At 44.7% G+C, this 12930-nt stretch overlaps 2 protein-coding genes across 4 annotated transcripts in view; both read left to right on the top strand.

The window, feature by feature from the left end:
- The window catches only part of LOC147604890 (succinate--CoA ligase [ADP-forming] subunit alpha, mitochondrial), a 99572-nt gene that overhangs the window by 12815 nt on the left and 73827 nt on the right, over positions 1 to 12930 (top strand). The window lies entirely within an intron of this gene.
- LOC147604891 (uncharacterized) lies at positions 6983 to 12541 on the top strand. The gene is made up of 3 exons (XM_086793877.1): positions 6983 to 10998; positions 11450 to 11805; positions 11928 to 12541. The coding sequence occupies exons 2-3, from the start codon at positions 11717 to 11719 to the stop codon at positions 12337 to 12339; spliced, it is 501 nt and encodes a 166-aa protein (XP_086650003.1). The 5' UTR covers positions 6983 to 10998; positions 11450 to 11716; the 3' UTR covers positions 12340 to 12541.

Below are 12930 nucleotides of genomic sequence, written 5' to 3'. Positions count from 1 at the left end.
AAAGAACACATGCATATGAACATGCGCGCGCGCGCGTGCGTGCACACACACACACACACACACACACACACGCACACACACACCAAACATGCATCCACACACGTGTACAAACTTACACTTGCATTTATAGGTAAACACGATTAGTGAATGCTAAATAGGTTTAAAACATGATTAGTGTCGTGTCTTTCAATGACACTGAGAGACATATGCTCCAATGATGCATCATAACTGCAAGTAATGAAAGTCCACTCATCCTCCACGAGATTTCCTGATGCATCATCTTTCCTTGCAGGTGATGAAGAAGAATCTATAGCCTTGCCGTTTTCTTTTTTCTTCTCCTTTGTAAGCCTCTTTCTGCACTCATTCAAGTAATGACCTGGCTTCTTGCAGTAGTGACATTTGCCCTTCTTCTTGGACCGCATGCATCATTTTTAGCCTTTTGTGAAGTCCATGCCGAATCAGCCTTTGGCTGAAAATTGTGTTTGGATTTTCCCTTGCCCTTGTCTTAGGCAACAAAAGCCCCATCACTACCACGCATGATAGAAGATTTGTTCTTCCGATTCTACTCCTCCTGCAGCAACAAACCAACCAACTATTCAAACAAGATTGGTTCAGAGTTTCCTTGCATAGATAGAGTGAGCGATGTGTGGAAGTTCAAGTAGGTTTCTGGCAAAGATGATAGTGTCAACTTCTTTTCGGAAATGACCTCATCAATATTGAGCAGTTGCTCCCGATCTTCGTAAGATGATCAACCCTACTATCACCTTCATTCATGTCCAAGTTCTCAAGCTCTTTCTTGAGAAATGCAACCTTGGTCTCATTCTTTGCCTGATACATGGTTTCAAGTACATCCCAAGCTCGCCGTGAGGTCCTGCAAGACCGAATATGCGGTATAATCGATCGTTTTACTGACAAAGCAATCAAAGCCATTGCTTGGGTATCGCGAGTATCCCATCTTTTCTGCTCCTATGAGGGAGGAGTGGGTATTGCTGCTTGTTGAGCATCACGGCCAGGCATGTTAGGCCCTATGTCAATAGGGCGTACATCTTCACTTGACACATAACCCCATAATCCTTTGGCCACAAGTAGATTTCGGACCATGAAACTCCATAGGGAGTAATTACTGCCATCCAATTTGTCCTCTTGGGACAAAACCACGAATATATCGGTTGTATTTCTAGCCATGTGCTGAAATCTCTTGCAAGAGAGATGCAAACATGTGCACCAAATATGTTGTAAAAAGCACCTGCAGGCCGAATCCCAAACGCACCGGAGTGCAATGCCAGGCAACCACAAAGTCTTGTGCAAATGTTTTGCCCGAATACAAGGTTGCAGACAAGCAATGCTGAAAATCCCCAAATTTTTGAGCACCAATGGGTTGATTTATGTGTCAATTGCACATAATTGACAAAAGTCCCTAGAATTTGTGTACCAATGAGCTTTAATTGTTGGATTAAGCACTAATTTTAGAAGAGCCCCAAAATTCTCTGTGTGAATTGCAATTGTGCAAATTTTGAAAAATCCAAAAAATCCTTAAATTTTCCCTAAATCCTACACTCTAATGCTGCCTTGCACTTGATTTTTGCAATGAAGCAACAAATTCACAAAAGCCCCATGAACTGAGGCAAAATGGATTACCTAAGTAGTTGGAACCTCGAATTTTCAGGAACGGCTCTTTACAAGCTAATATGCACTTAGTTGGAGTCGGTGGACTGAAGAAGGGCAGCAGACATCTTGGACATGGGCTGCTCACCTTGGCGTGAGACGGCGAGTGGGAAACTCACCTTGTTGGCAAAAGTGTGCGGCGACGACGACTGACGGAGAAGAGTCGGAGCGTGTTGGATGGATTTGAGATTTGGATGGAAAGAAGGCTCGATTTTTTTGCGAAACTGTGGGCTGTGCCACGTAAGCCACTAGTGTGGCAGAGCTCAGCTGAGTGCCGCCCACTGTGGTGTGAGCTCAGCTCGCGGGCGGGGCGGTGGTGGAGCCCCTCCCCACTAGTGCCGCCCAAAAGGGTGGCTGAAGCGGCAGGTGAAATGCCCAGTTGGCGGAGCACGGGCGGGATGTTGGAGTTGATGGACGAAATCCTGGAGTCAACGGAAGCGCATAGGACCGACGGAAAGTTGCAGCGATCAAGTCATCGACGATGGAAGAGGGAACCCTACCTTGCTTTGATACCATTGTTGGGACACGGCTACATAGAATGATGCACACACAGAGAAGTACACAACGAGAAGCTCATTCAAGAGAGAAAGAAAGAAAGAAAGAAAGATATATTAACGTCTGAATGAACAAGCGAGCTATGTCCTTAGCTGTGGCTGTCTGCTTGCATGGAATGAGCATGCAAAATTTATTGAATCCATCCACAATTGTCATACATTGTGTGTTTCTAGATCTAGCTGAGGCGGGAAGAGGGCATACAAAGTCCATACTGATGTCGTGAAAAGGTCCCTCAAGAATAGGCAAAGGTTGAAGTAAAACCTTGCCTGTTTTGTATGAGAAACTTTCACCTTTTGACATATCTGACATGATTGGACGTGTTGGTAGATATCCCGTCGCGTCTTATGCCAATATAATGACCTCTCTAACTTCTCCAAGGTACTGTTGATAACCCTATGACCTCCAACCAGAGAATCATGGGTATCATGGAGAAGGACCTAGCGCTTTTCTTTGAGTAGACTAAGACGGTTCTTGAAAAACAACCAGCCATCCTACATACTGTAGTGGCTTGGTTTTGAATTGAGGGCCAACTAATATTGAGTCCCGAACTCTTTCAAATCCGGATACTGTGCCTTCATAGTGTTCAAGTCTTTGCCTTGAATTTCCAGCACAATGGACTCTTGCAATGTTTGGATTGTGTCTTTTCGACTAAGAGCATCGGCAACGGGGTTGTTTTTGCAAGGGTCGTATTCAATCATTTCCCCAAATTGTTGGAACAATTGACTCCATCTCAGCGTCACCATGACACGTGTTTCAAGAGCTCTGAAATGTGAAACGCCTCAAACCCCTAAAATGTTTCGAGGTTTCACGAAAAGCCATATGAAACTTTGTTTCATGAAACGGCTAAAAAAATTAAGGGGAAAAACGGCTAAAAAATTAAGGGGCAAAACATCTTGTCGTTGACGTGCGTGGAGTTCGATGCTATGAACCTTAAATCGACTCGGGAGTTGGGACTGCAGCCGTTCGCACGTGCATCGTCACCCGTGCGGTGTGCCTGGAGGTCGACAGTTCGAACTCTCACCGACGTCGTCTCTCTCTCTCTCTCTCTCTCTCTCTCTCTCTCTCTTTCTAGGTGCCAGTAGTATCATCTTTATTTTTCATTTTCTGGGTTTTTTTTTTTATCCAGACATTGTATCAGATCCACCATGATGTAACTTTTGGTCTCATAGGTCATTATGGCCTTTTGAAGACGTTAATATAACATTTCATTTCATTTCATTTCTCTCTCTCTCTTCCACGAGCTGCTCTGGACCCACCTCGGCCGAGCCTCTGCACTACTCCAGCGTGCCCGACGCCCTCGACCCCCCCCCCCCCCCCCGTTGGCCACAATCACCTCATCAACTCTAGCTCCAGGACATGCTCCACCGCCATTGAGCTACCTTTCCACGTGACATAGCTGAGGGAGACCTCTCGGCCATACTCATTAGCCCCATGCTTTATATTTTTGGAGAGTGGTATACCATCTACTCGGAGCTGATGTTGCTCTCATGTTTCTATGTTCTTAGTATTCCATGATGAGTTTCCATGGACAGTTTTGTAACACCCCAGTGAGATAGCTATGTTTATGTTTTCTTTCTGTTTTATTTTCCATTCCATGATGAGATATGCCATGGATATTATTGTATCACTTTGGTCTCATAGGCCCATTGGGTCTTTGGTAGATGCTTAATATATCTTTCTTTCTTTCTTTCTTTCTCCCCCCCCCCCCCCCCCCCCTTCTCTAAGGTTGAGAAGACATTGACATGGACATCTAAGAAGACATTGACAGTTGTACATTGATTTGTCTCATAGGTCGAGTTCGGCATCTAGTAGACGTTAATACATCTTTCTTTCTTTCTTTCTTTCTCTCCCCTCTTCGCTGAGGTCGACCAGGGACCCGTGACCTCTCTCTCTCCTCTTCACTGAAGCCTAAGCGACCCTCTCTCTCTCTCTCTCTCTCATGTGCATTCTTGCCCATGTACATTCTTAGAGCTAATCTAGAAGAAGCAGCTAGAAAAAGAGTATAAGAACCAGATAGAACCAGGATTATGGAGCACAGAGTGCAGATTGGCTAGTGTGGATTTGGAGGAGACCAGAAGATGCTGTTGGTTGAGAACAAGAGCTATCGACTGCATGGTGGAAGACAAGCGCATCAGCATTTTGCTTATTTGGTCCAGTCGGCTGGCCGAATGTTGGTCGGCCAGCACTTCAATATTCCAAAGGGCCTATAAAAGGCACTCAAGGCTCATCATTGTATTCATTCATTCCTTTATGGAATGGGTCAAGTACTAGGAGTAGATTTTGGTGTTTACCACCTTTTTAGCAAGGCAGCCTAGGGCTGTAGATCTAGAGTACCTTTTTGTACTGTATGAAATATACTGAATTTCCAGCATCTCTCTCTCTCTCTCTCTCTCTCTCTCTCTCTCTCTCTCTCTCTCTCTATACTTTCCCTTTTGTCTGCGTTTTTGCATCAGCATGTTCTTAGTGGCGTTTAGGGCTGAAAGAAGACCCCTAGAGCTTCCGCGTGTTACATTGGTATCAGTCCCATATGATGGTGTACAGGTCCAAGGTACAGGAAAGTACACGGTTACGAAGCCCAAGGCAAGGAGCACAGAATCGGGAAGAGCTTCCAAGAGGTTTGTTGGTGGTGTTCCACAAAGCCAGAGGGGATGGCAGTCATGTGAGCCAGATAGGTTCTCGGGAAACGGTCCCAAGGGAGGATTATCCTCCAAGGGGTGATGTGAGTGCCAGACTCATTTCTCAGGAATGAAGACCAAGACAGTGTTCAGAGTCAGGGCAAGAATGGATTGGGGACTGGAGGGAATAGATGCATAGATCTTATTCAGAGTCAGAGTGGTTTTGGAGACCAGGCCGAGTTTTCAGGAAAAGGGTTTGCCAGAGTTGGATGGATGACAGAGGGACTCCGGGAATAGAGTGGGATGATGACAGTCATTCAAGAATAGGTTGGAATCCCGTCATCAAGTTTAGCAGAGGGGGATGTCATGTGCATGCTTGCCCATGTGCATTCTTAGAGCTAATCCAGAAGAAGCAGCTAGAAAAAGAGTATAAGAACTAGATAGAACCAGGATTATGGAGCACAGAGTGCAGATTGGCTAGTGTGGATTTGGAGGAGACCAGAAGATGCTGTCGGCTGAGAACAAGAGCTGTTGGCTGCATGGTGGAAGACAGGCGCATCAGCGTTTTGCTTATTTGGTCCAGCATTCGGCCAGCACTTCAATATTCCAAAGGGCCTATAAAAGGCACTCAAGGCTCATCATTGTATTCATTCATTCCTTTATGGAATGGGTCAAGTACTAGGAGTAGATTTTGGTGTTTACCACCTTTTTAGCAAGGCAGCCTAGGGCTGTAGACCTAGAGTACCTTTTTGTACTATATGAAATATAGTGAATTTCCAGCATTTCTCTCTCTCTCTCTCTCTCTCTCTCTCTCTCTCTCTCTACTCTCCCTTCTGTCTGCGTTTTTGCATCAGCATGTTCTCAGTGGTGTTTAGGGCTGAAAGAAGACCCCTAGACCTTCCGCATGTTACACACTCTCTCTCTCAACTCTATCAAATTTGGGGCACTGGCAAGTGCCCAATGTTCCAATTTTAATTTTTTCCCAATTTTCAGATTTGGGGAATCTGAAATTCGGGTGAAATTGGCCTCAATTTCCTCCAATTTTGGGGAAATTGGCCTCAATTTGTTTCAATTTGAGAGAAATTGGCCTCAACGTGTCCCAATTTTGGGTGAAATTGGCCTAATTTTTCCCAAATTTCAGATTTGGGATAGGTTTGATATAAGCCCAAATCTGAAACTTGGCCAAAATTAGGTCCAATGTGCTTGATTTAATGTGAACTTCAGATTTTCCCCTAAATCTCAGATTTGGGCTTATGTTGGAGCTCCCCCAAAGTAGAGAACTTTCTCAGATTTGAATTTTGCATTGAGTCGCATTGAATTACAATTCGTAAGAAATCTGTTCGAATTTCCTGAAGGTTCGTGCTAAGTGTAGCGTGTGTTTGTTTTAACTTTTTACAGGTTAGTGAGGTGACAAGTCACCATGGCGAGACATTCACAAAGACATTCACACTCGGGAGGAGAGGCGCCTCCTCCTCTTGTGGGAGGCAGATTGCTGAGCACGATCCTTGGTTAGAGACAGTGCTCAGAAGAAAGTACCCAGGCTCGAGTTCCAGAAAGACTGTATGTGTGCATTGTGGAAAGGTGTTGTGTTACGACCCTGTGTTTTTCCCTCTGGACAACAAGCAGGTGGGCACGAGCACGGGCACGGACACGGGACGCACAGTGTGGACAGGCATCAGCTGAATGTGAAAAGGAAACCCATGTTGGTGGCTAGCCCAAGTGTGAAAGGGGACAAAAAGGAACTTTAAAAGTTATAAGGTTTTTAATCCTTTGATGCTTAAAAATATTATTATTTTTATTTTGAAAAGCATGTTTTTTTTAAAAATCTTTGCTTTTGGCGTTTTTGAGAAAGCGCATAACCTCTATATAAGGTGATGGGTGGCGAGCTGAAGAGAGAGGGTTGACGCGTGGATCATCGTCGATCATCATGGCGGGCATCATCTGGAGGTGGTCGTCGTCTGGAACAGCGCCGCTACGCGAGGTATAGGCGGACTACCAGCCGGCTACCAGGGAGGTGTTCGGGCAGCGTAAGAACTACAGGCGGCTGTTGCTGTTGTTGCTCTTGTGTCGCAAGAGTTGTGCGCATGGATTGTTGACGGGTGCTGCTGCGCAAGTGCTGATGCGCCCGGGCTACAGGTGGCGGGCACTGCTGCCGCCGCCGCCAAGTGCTGCTGCCAAGTGCTGCTTTTGTTGATGCTGTTGGTCGTTGTTTCTGCTGGTGGATATCAGGAGTGCTATATGCATGGGCTGCCAGCATCCAGCGACCAGATAGGTGGGCAGCCAGGCTAGCTATCAGTTAGGTGGATAGCTAGTTGGGCAGTCAGATGGACGCCAGGTGTGGGAAAGCGGTGCAGAGGATGGGCACACAGCAATGAATTTGACCAGGTACTGGTGGTCGTGGAGCAGCTTACATGCATGTGTGGAAGCAGCCAGGCAGGCGAACTTTGGTATCGTGGATTGCAGGCCTTGTTTACGAGATTGGGATAGAGAGGATCAAGCTAAGATGCACAGGATGATGTTCTTGGAAGAGATGGTTGTTACTCTTCTTCTTGGACTTATGTGAATTCAGGGATTGCTTGATACGTCCTCTATCTTTCTCTCTCTAGGTTTTGGCAACCGTGATCTGATGGTTTATCTGTCATGGAAACAAGACATTAGTCTTTCAAGAAGAAACAAGACTTTGGTATCGAAGATACAGGACTATGGTTTATGGATACAGGTCTATGGTTTATCAGATACAGGTCTTAGGAGAGCATGTCTCTGGATTCATGTGAAGAGGTTCTAGTTTTTCTCGAGGTTACACGCAAGCTGTGACTATAGGAAGGACATATGGTTTGGTACAGCCCTACTGCTGTTTGGGAAAGGGTTCGTGGGATCCATGGTTGAGATGGAGAAGACCTTTTCTAGTAGGAAGGTGTCGTGACTCGTATAGGTGTGCCTTCTCTATAGAATGCGTTGCTATAATAGCGAGAGTTCTTATTTGGAAAGTCCTAGGTGAAAAGCTAAAAGGGATCCTATTGGTAGAGGATTCGACAAGTTGTACTTTGTACTCAATTTTGATCTAGTAAAGAAATACCGCAAGGGGCGCCACTGCGTTTTGGGGCCAATCGCTGTCCTTGTACTATTTGCAAGAGCATTCTAGCTCCCTTGTTTGTTTTTCCTTTTCAGGTTCCCATGGGTGATGAAGTGTTTTGCGTGCAAGTGTTTGTTCCATTGCCCGTCAGATTTTTGAAGGCCGGTTTCATGGTTCCATCGCCGGGATATCGTCGACTTTCTCAAGGAGGCGAGCCCGTGGTTGTCACATCAAAAGCTTCAACATGTGGACAGTGAAAAGGAAGTAGAGGAGACAGTGCAAGATTATGAGTCTTTGCCTATATGAGGTGAAGAGCAAAAGGTGAGGATGAAGCTCAAGAGAAAAGACACCAAGGACAAGAAGTAGTTGGCCAGGAACAAGGAAGCAGATGAAGTGTTATGGTTCAAAAGATAGGTTGAAGGCTATGGCTTTGACACTTTGTCACCGGTGGTATCTTCACGGAGGCTTCATGGGTTCGGAAGGCAGCTTCTTTCTATGTTTAGCAGTGGTGATCTACTATGCTTCATTGGGAACTTGTGCTCACCATTTGGGTGGAGTGCAAGCAGGTTTTGGGTGCCTGTGGATGTATCAGATGAGGCTCAGATGGAAGCAGAGAAACTTGATGAGGTTCTTATTCCCGAGCAGATACTGGCACATAAGGAAAGGAAGGTACAGGTCTTTCCCGTTGCTATCTTGTGAAGTTTAAAGAATTATTCACCGAGGGATGCGAAGTGGATGAAGGAGGGTGACTTAGCAGATTCACCTTAGGTATTGCAGCTTTATCTTGATGTCTTTGAGTTGGAGCCGACTCTTGCTACGGCTCATTCAGGTTCAGCAGAGTATGGGTCTGGAGCATTGCCTGATGCTCAAGAGGGGGGTAGCACCTCTGCTCCCTTGTTATAGACAGGCTCAGTTGTTATCTAGGAGTTGCTTGGTGACATCTTTGTATTCACCCGAAGGTACTGAGACTGACAGTACATCTGATTATGGGACTTCTATGATATTGTGTACTAGTCACATGAGATGGTAAAGTTGGGTATGGTTTACAGTCGGCCGCACCTTGAACTATAACTGCAACTATGGGTAACTCTGTGTACAGCTATGGGTAACAGAAATGGTTTTTGCCTTTGGAACTAAGGTATGACTGAGGGAGATTGGGACAATGATCTTTGTCATATGGTTCTTGCTGTTCTTGACCACAGGATTGGTCAATTGGATATTGAGATGATGCTATTTATGGAGTTGGTTTTCTTTGGAATGGCATGGTTTGGTTGAGCTCAAAGTTTGTAGCAACCTGAGCTAACACTTCGAGACTTCATGGAGGGCATAAGTCTTGCGAGCAGTCCTAGAGTTGGTTTGGTTCATGGATATATGGATTGAACTCTATTTGTGCATGTATTTATACACTTTCCGAGATATTATGGTATTTTGGTGCCATTGGATCCTGGTACCCTTGAGAATACATTGGGCAATACTCTGGATGTGTCAGGATGAGATGCATGTATGTTGATATGATACATCAGGTACTTTACCATGTTCATGGTGTATCACTGAATGTGGGGCGCCATTGCGTTTTGGGGCCAATCGGTGCCCTTGTACTATTTGCAGGAGCATTCTAGCTCGTGTGTTTGTTTTCTTTTTTCAGGTTCCCATGGGTGATGAAGTGTTTTGCGTGCGAGTGTTTGTTCCACCGCCCGTCAGATTTCTGAAGGCCAGTTTCATGTTGACTCGGGGTGTGACGTGTGAAAGCTCATTTGACTTGGACTAGTAGCAAGGGTACGATTCATGTTTAGCTGTGCCAAAGGAGGTGTGGCTAGCATATGGTGGAGATAGACAGAGATACATTGCTCTTATGGGACAATTGACAGCTCCTATTTCAACCACTAGACTTGAGGAGATTGAAGGAGAGGAGAGAGCAAAACTTGTGGTGGACATGCTACAGCCCGAGTCTACTGATCGACCTCAGTCTATGGATGCTCGAGCTTCTACCAGCGGTCCATCCCTTCAGGTACCCGTCTTGCTACTTTTGATGCGCCATCATCACAGCCATCCACTGCATCTTCATCCCTGACTATTGGTGTGGGCACTAGTGCTGTGGCGGCGACTGCTACTTCTTGTGTTAGTGGCACACAGGATGTTGAAACTGCAGAAGCAACTCATCTATAACTCCCTCTTCTCATAACTCCCTCTTCTCTCGAAAGAGAGCCCATGCCCGTTCTACCACATTGCATGAAGTTTGGGCTCTAAGCTTGAAGAGGCAAGTTGAGATCGCAGAGGAACGCTTCTTCTATTAGTGTAACATTGCATTTCATGTTGAACGCACAGGTGCATACAAAAGATTTGTGACAATTGTTTCGGTAGCAAGAGCTGTAGGAGCCCCGATCAGTCCCGTAGGTTTAGAAGGCCTTTGTACTATGAGGCTAACTCGCCAGGTTGCGATGGTGCGTGATCAATTGGATGGTCATAGAGAGTCTTGGGCACTATATGGTTGCACTATTATATCAGGTGGATGGAAGGACGTCTGCAAGAGTCATTTGCTGAATGTTCTAGTGGCTTGATGCATCGGAATGACATTTCTGCGGTCCATAGATGTGTTGGGCCGTGCTGCCCGAATTATTGGTAAGAATCTAGATTCTAAATTTGACATGTCTTGTTTCTTGATTATCTTGACAATGGACATGTTTTGAGTCTCGACTCAGGAGTCTGAAGTACAACTGTTTGTGTAAGATGTATCATGATTCGTGTGTAGGAGAGTTGATTTTCCAGCACATACGGAAGGCTATGAAGAAGCTGGGCCACATCACGTGGTGCAAGTCATCACGGATAATGCTAGTAATTGCGGGAGAGCTAGTGGAAGCTACATATCCACACATTGTGTGGACCCTAATGTGCGGCACACTCCATCAACCTTATGATGGAGGATATAGGAGAACTTCCATGGGTTGCTGCGGTGGTTGATAAAGATTTACAACTTATCAACTTTGTCACAAACAAATCATTTGCTCTTGGTTTGTTTACATACCATTGGAAATTGACTCTCAGAAAGCCGACAAAGACAAGATTTTGTTATATCTTTTTCGTCTTGTGTCGGTAAGTAATAAATTCTAATATTGCAATTGAAAATTCTAATGGAGGCGCGTGTATTTCCATTTGAGAGCCATGACTTGTACATTGGTTTTGCAACCTGGTCAAATGCAAGGATGATTTATGACGTATGGTAGTTGATCAGGAGTGGCTTGCTTGGGTTGAGTCTAGCTCGCCCGTTGCTAGTCAAATCCAAAACACCATTTACAACACTCAGTTCTGGGCAGATGTAGATGCCATTCAGGCTGCACTTTTTCCCATTGTCTCTGTGATGCGCTTATGTGACAAGTGAGGGATCTACTATGAGGCTACTTTATGAGTTCATGGAGGAACTCAGGCGTGCTATATGTGATTGTAGAGTGCTTAGCGCTGAGAGGTATATATTTTTATGAGTTTTTTGACCCTGATTTCTGAACTCCTAATTCACTAAGTTCATGATGTTATTTTGCTTGTGTAGGGTGGCTTCTATGTTAGGGATCTTTGACAGAAGGTGGTCTTGGTTTCGACGGCCAATTCATTGTGTGGCTCATCTCCTCCACCCTTTGTGGAGAAGTGATGCACATAGGTCAGATCGTGTGTTGCTTTTTGGTAAGAATGACTATGTGGAGAGGCTTTACCATATTGATAGGAGAGTGCAGAATTAGCTTGAGGAGGACCTCTTGGAGTACAGAGGTAACATGGGTAAAAATTTGGAGGTTTTAATCCCACTCTCAAGGCTTTGGCGATGCGAGTTCTCTCACAAGAGGTAAGCTTCTCTGGCGCAGAGACATTGTGGAGTATTATGGGCAACATACATACAAAGGATCACAATAGGTAAGCTTACAATTTACTTGTTCATTACTCATGACTCATAAGTCATGAGTCTTCCGAATTTTTTTTTGATGAGTGAGTGGTGGGCCGTGGCTAACAAAGCTTGTTGTTTTTAATGTTTTTAGGCTCAACACCTCCCAGCTAGACAAGTTGGCATATGTCAATGCCAACCTTCGAGTCTCGGAGAAGCTTGGAGGATTGGATGGTGTAGGCACAATGAGCTGGATGGTGAAGCAAGTAGACCATAAAAAGATTGCTGTTGAGTCTACAGACATCTCAAACATTCAGCCATGCACAACAAAGGATGATGTATATGATTTTATTCAAGAGGACATGAGGTTCACACGCCAGACTCGCTCTACCACACGACGCCATCATGGAGAGACATCTTCTGTTGCTGCTACAGAGACATCTGTTGTTGTTGCTAGAGGTCGCTCTAGACAGAGAGTTGTGGAGCCTTCTAGACTTACTCCCACTCCCTCAGAGTGTGAGAGTGATTCAGAGTGTAGTGATTTTGGTGATTTCACTGATATGTAGGCTTGTTGCCCTAGTTGCAACCTGCAAATATAGTAGTTCAGTACATGACTTATCATTTTGGATTTTGTCATTTTGTTGACTAGTGACTAGTCATCAGTCTTGAGGCTTGACTCTTGACTTTTCTACTAGTAATAGTACATTGCACTGTTGCAGTTTTGATATTCCATATTTACAATTTATGTAAACAGTTTTTCATGTTTCCTTTGAACTTTCAGAACTTCTCATGAGTCATGAGTCGTGAGTCATGACATGCAAGTTGGAACTTTGAGGTTTGAAGCTTAGAGATGCTCGTTGTACTTGTTTTATGCACATTGTTTTTTGTTTTTAAATTATGATGTATCACGTGAATCATTGTAACAAGGTAATGTGAGTCATTTTGACATTTATATACTTATTATTTATTACTAACATATAGTAGACCTACCACCAATATCTCTTGATTTTATGTACATAGGCGTTTCGGTCCGTATTTGTTCCGATGTGAAATGTTTCGGGGCTGAAACGTTATGTGGTGTCACTCCATTGGGCAATGGGCATGGTTTGCAACCATTTAAGTGAATATCCACACTATGGTAACACCTATAGTGTCTC

Source organism: Cibotium barometz, chromosome 60, assembly GCF_041138505.1.
Source record: "Cibotium barometz isolate CiBa-2024 chromosome 60, ASM4113850v1, whole genome shotgun sequence".
Taxonomy (NCBI): domain Eukaryota; kingdom Viridiplantae; phylum Streptophyta; class Polypodiopsida; order Cyatheales; family Cibotiaceae; genus Cibotium; species Cibotium barometz.
Note: the sequence above shows the minus strand (reverse complement) of the source record. Positions and strands in the feature narration are given on the sequence as shown.

What these genes read in the sequence shown, in the direction of transcription:
- LOC147604891 (XM_086793877.1), top strand. Translation starts at nt 11,717, where the DNA reads ATGCGAGTTCTCTCACAAGAGGTAAGCTTCTCTGGCGCAGAGACATTG. An exon ending in CATACAAAGGATCACAATAG is followed by an intron (nt 11,806 to 11,927) that starts GTAAGCTTACAA and finishes TAATGTTTTTAG; the next exon opens with GCTCAACACCTCCCAGCTAG.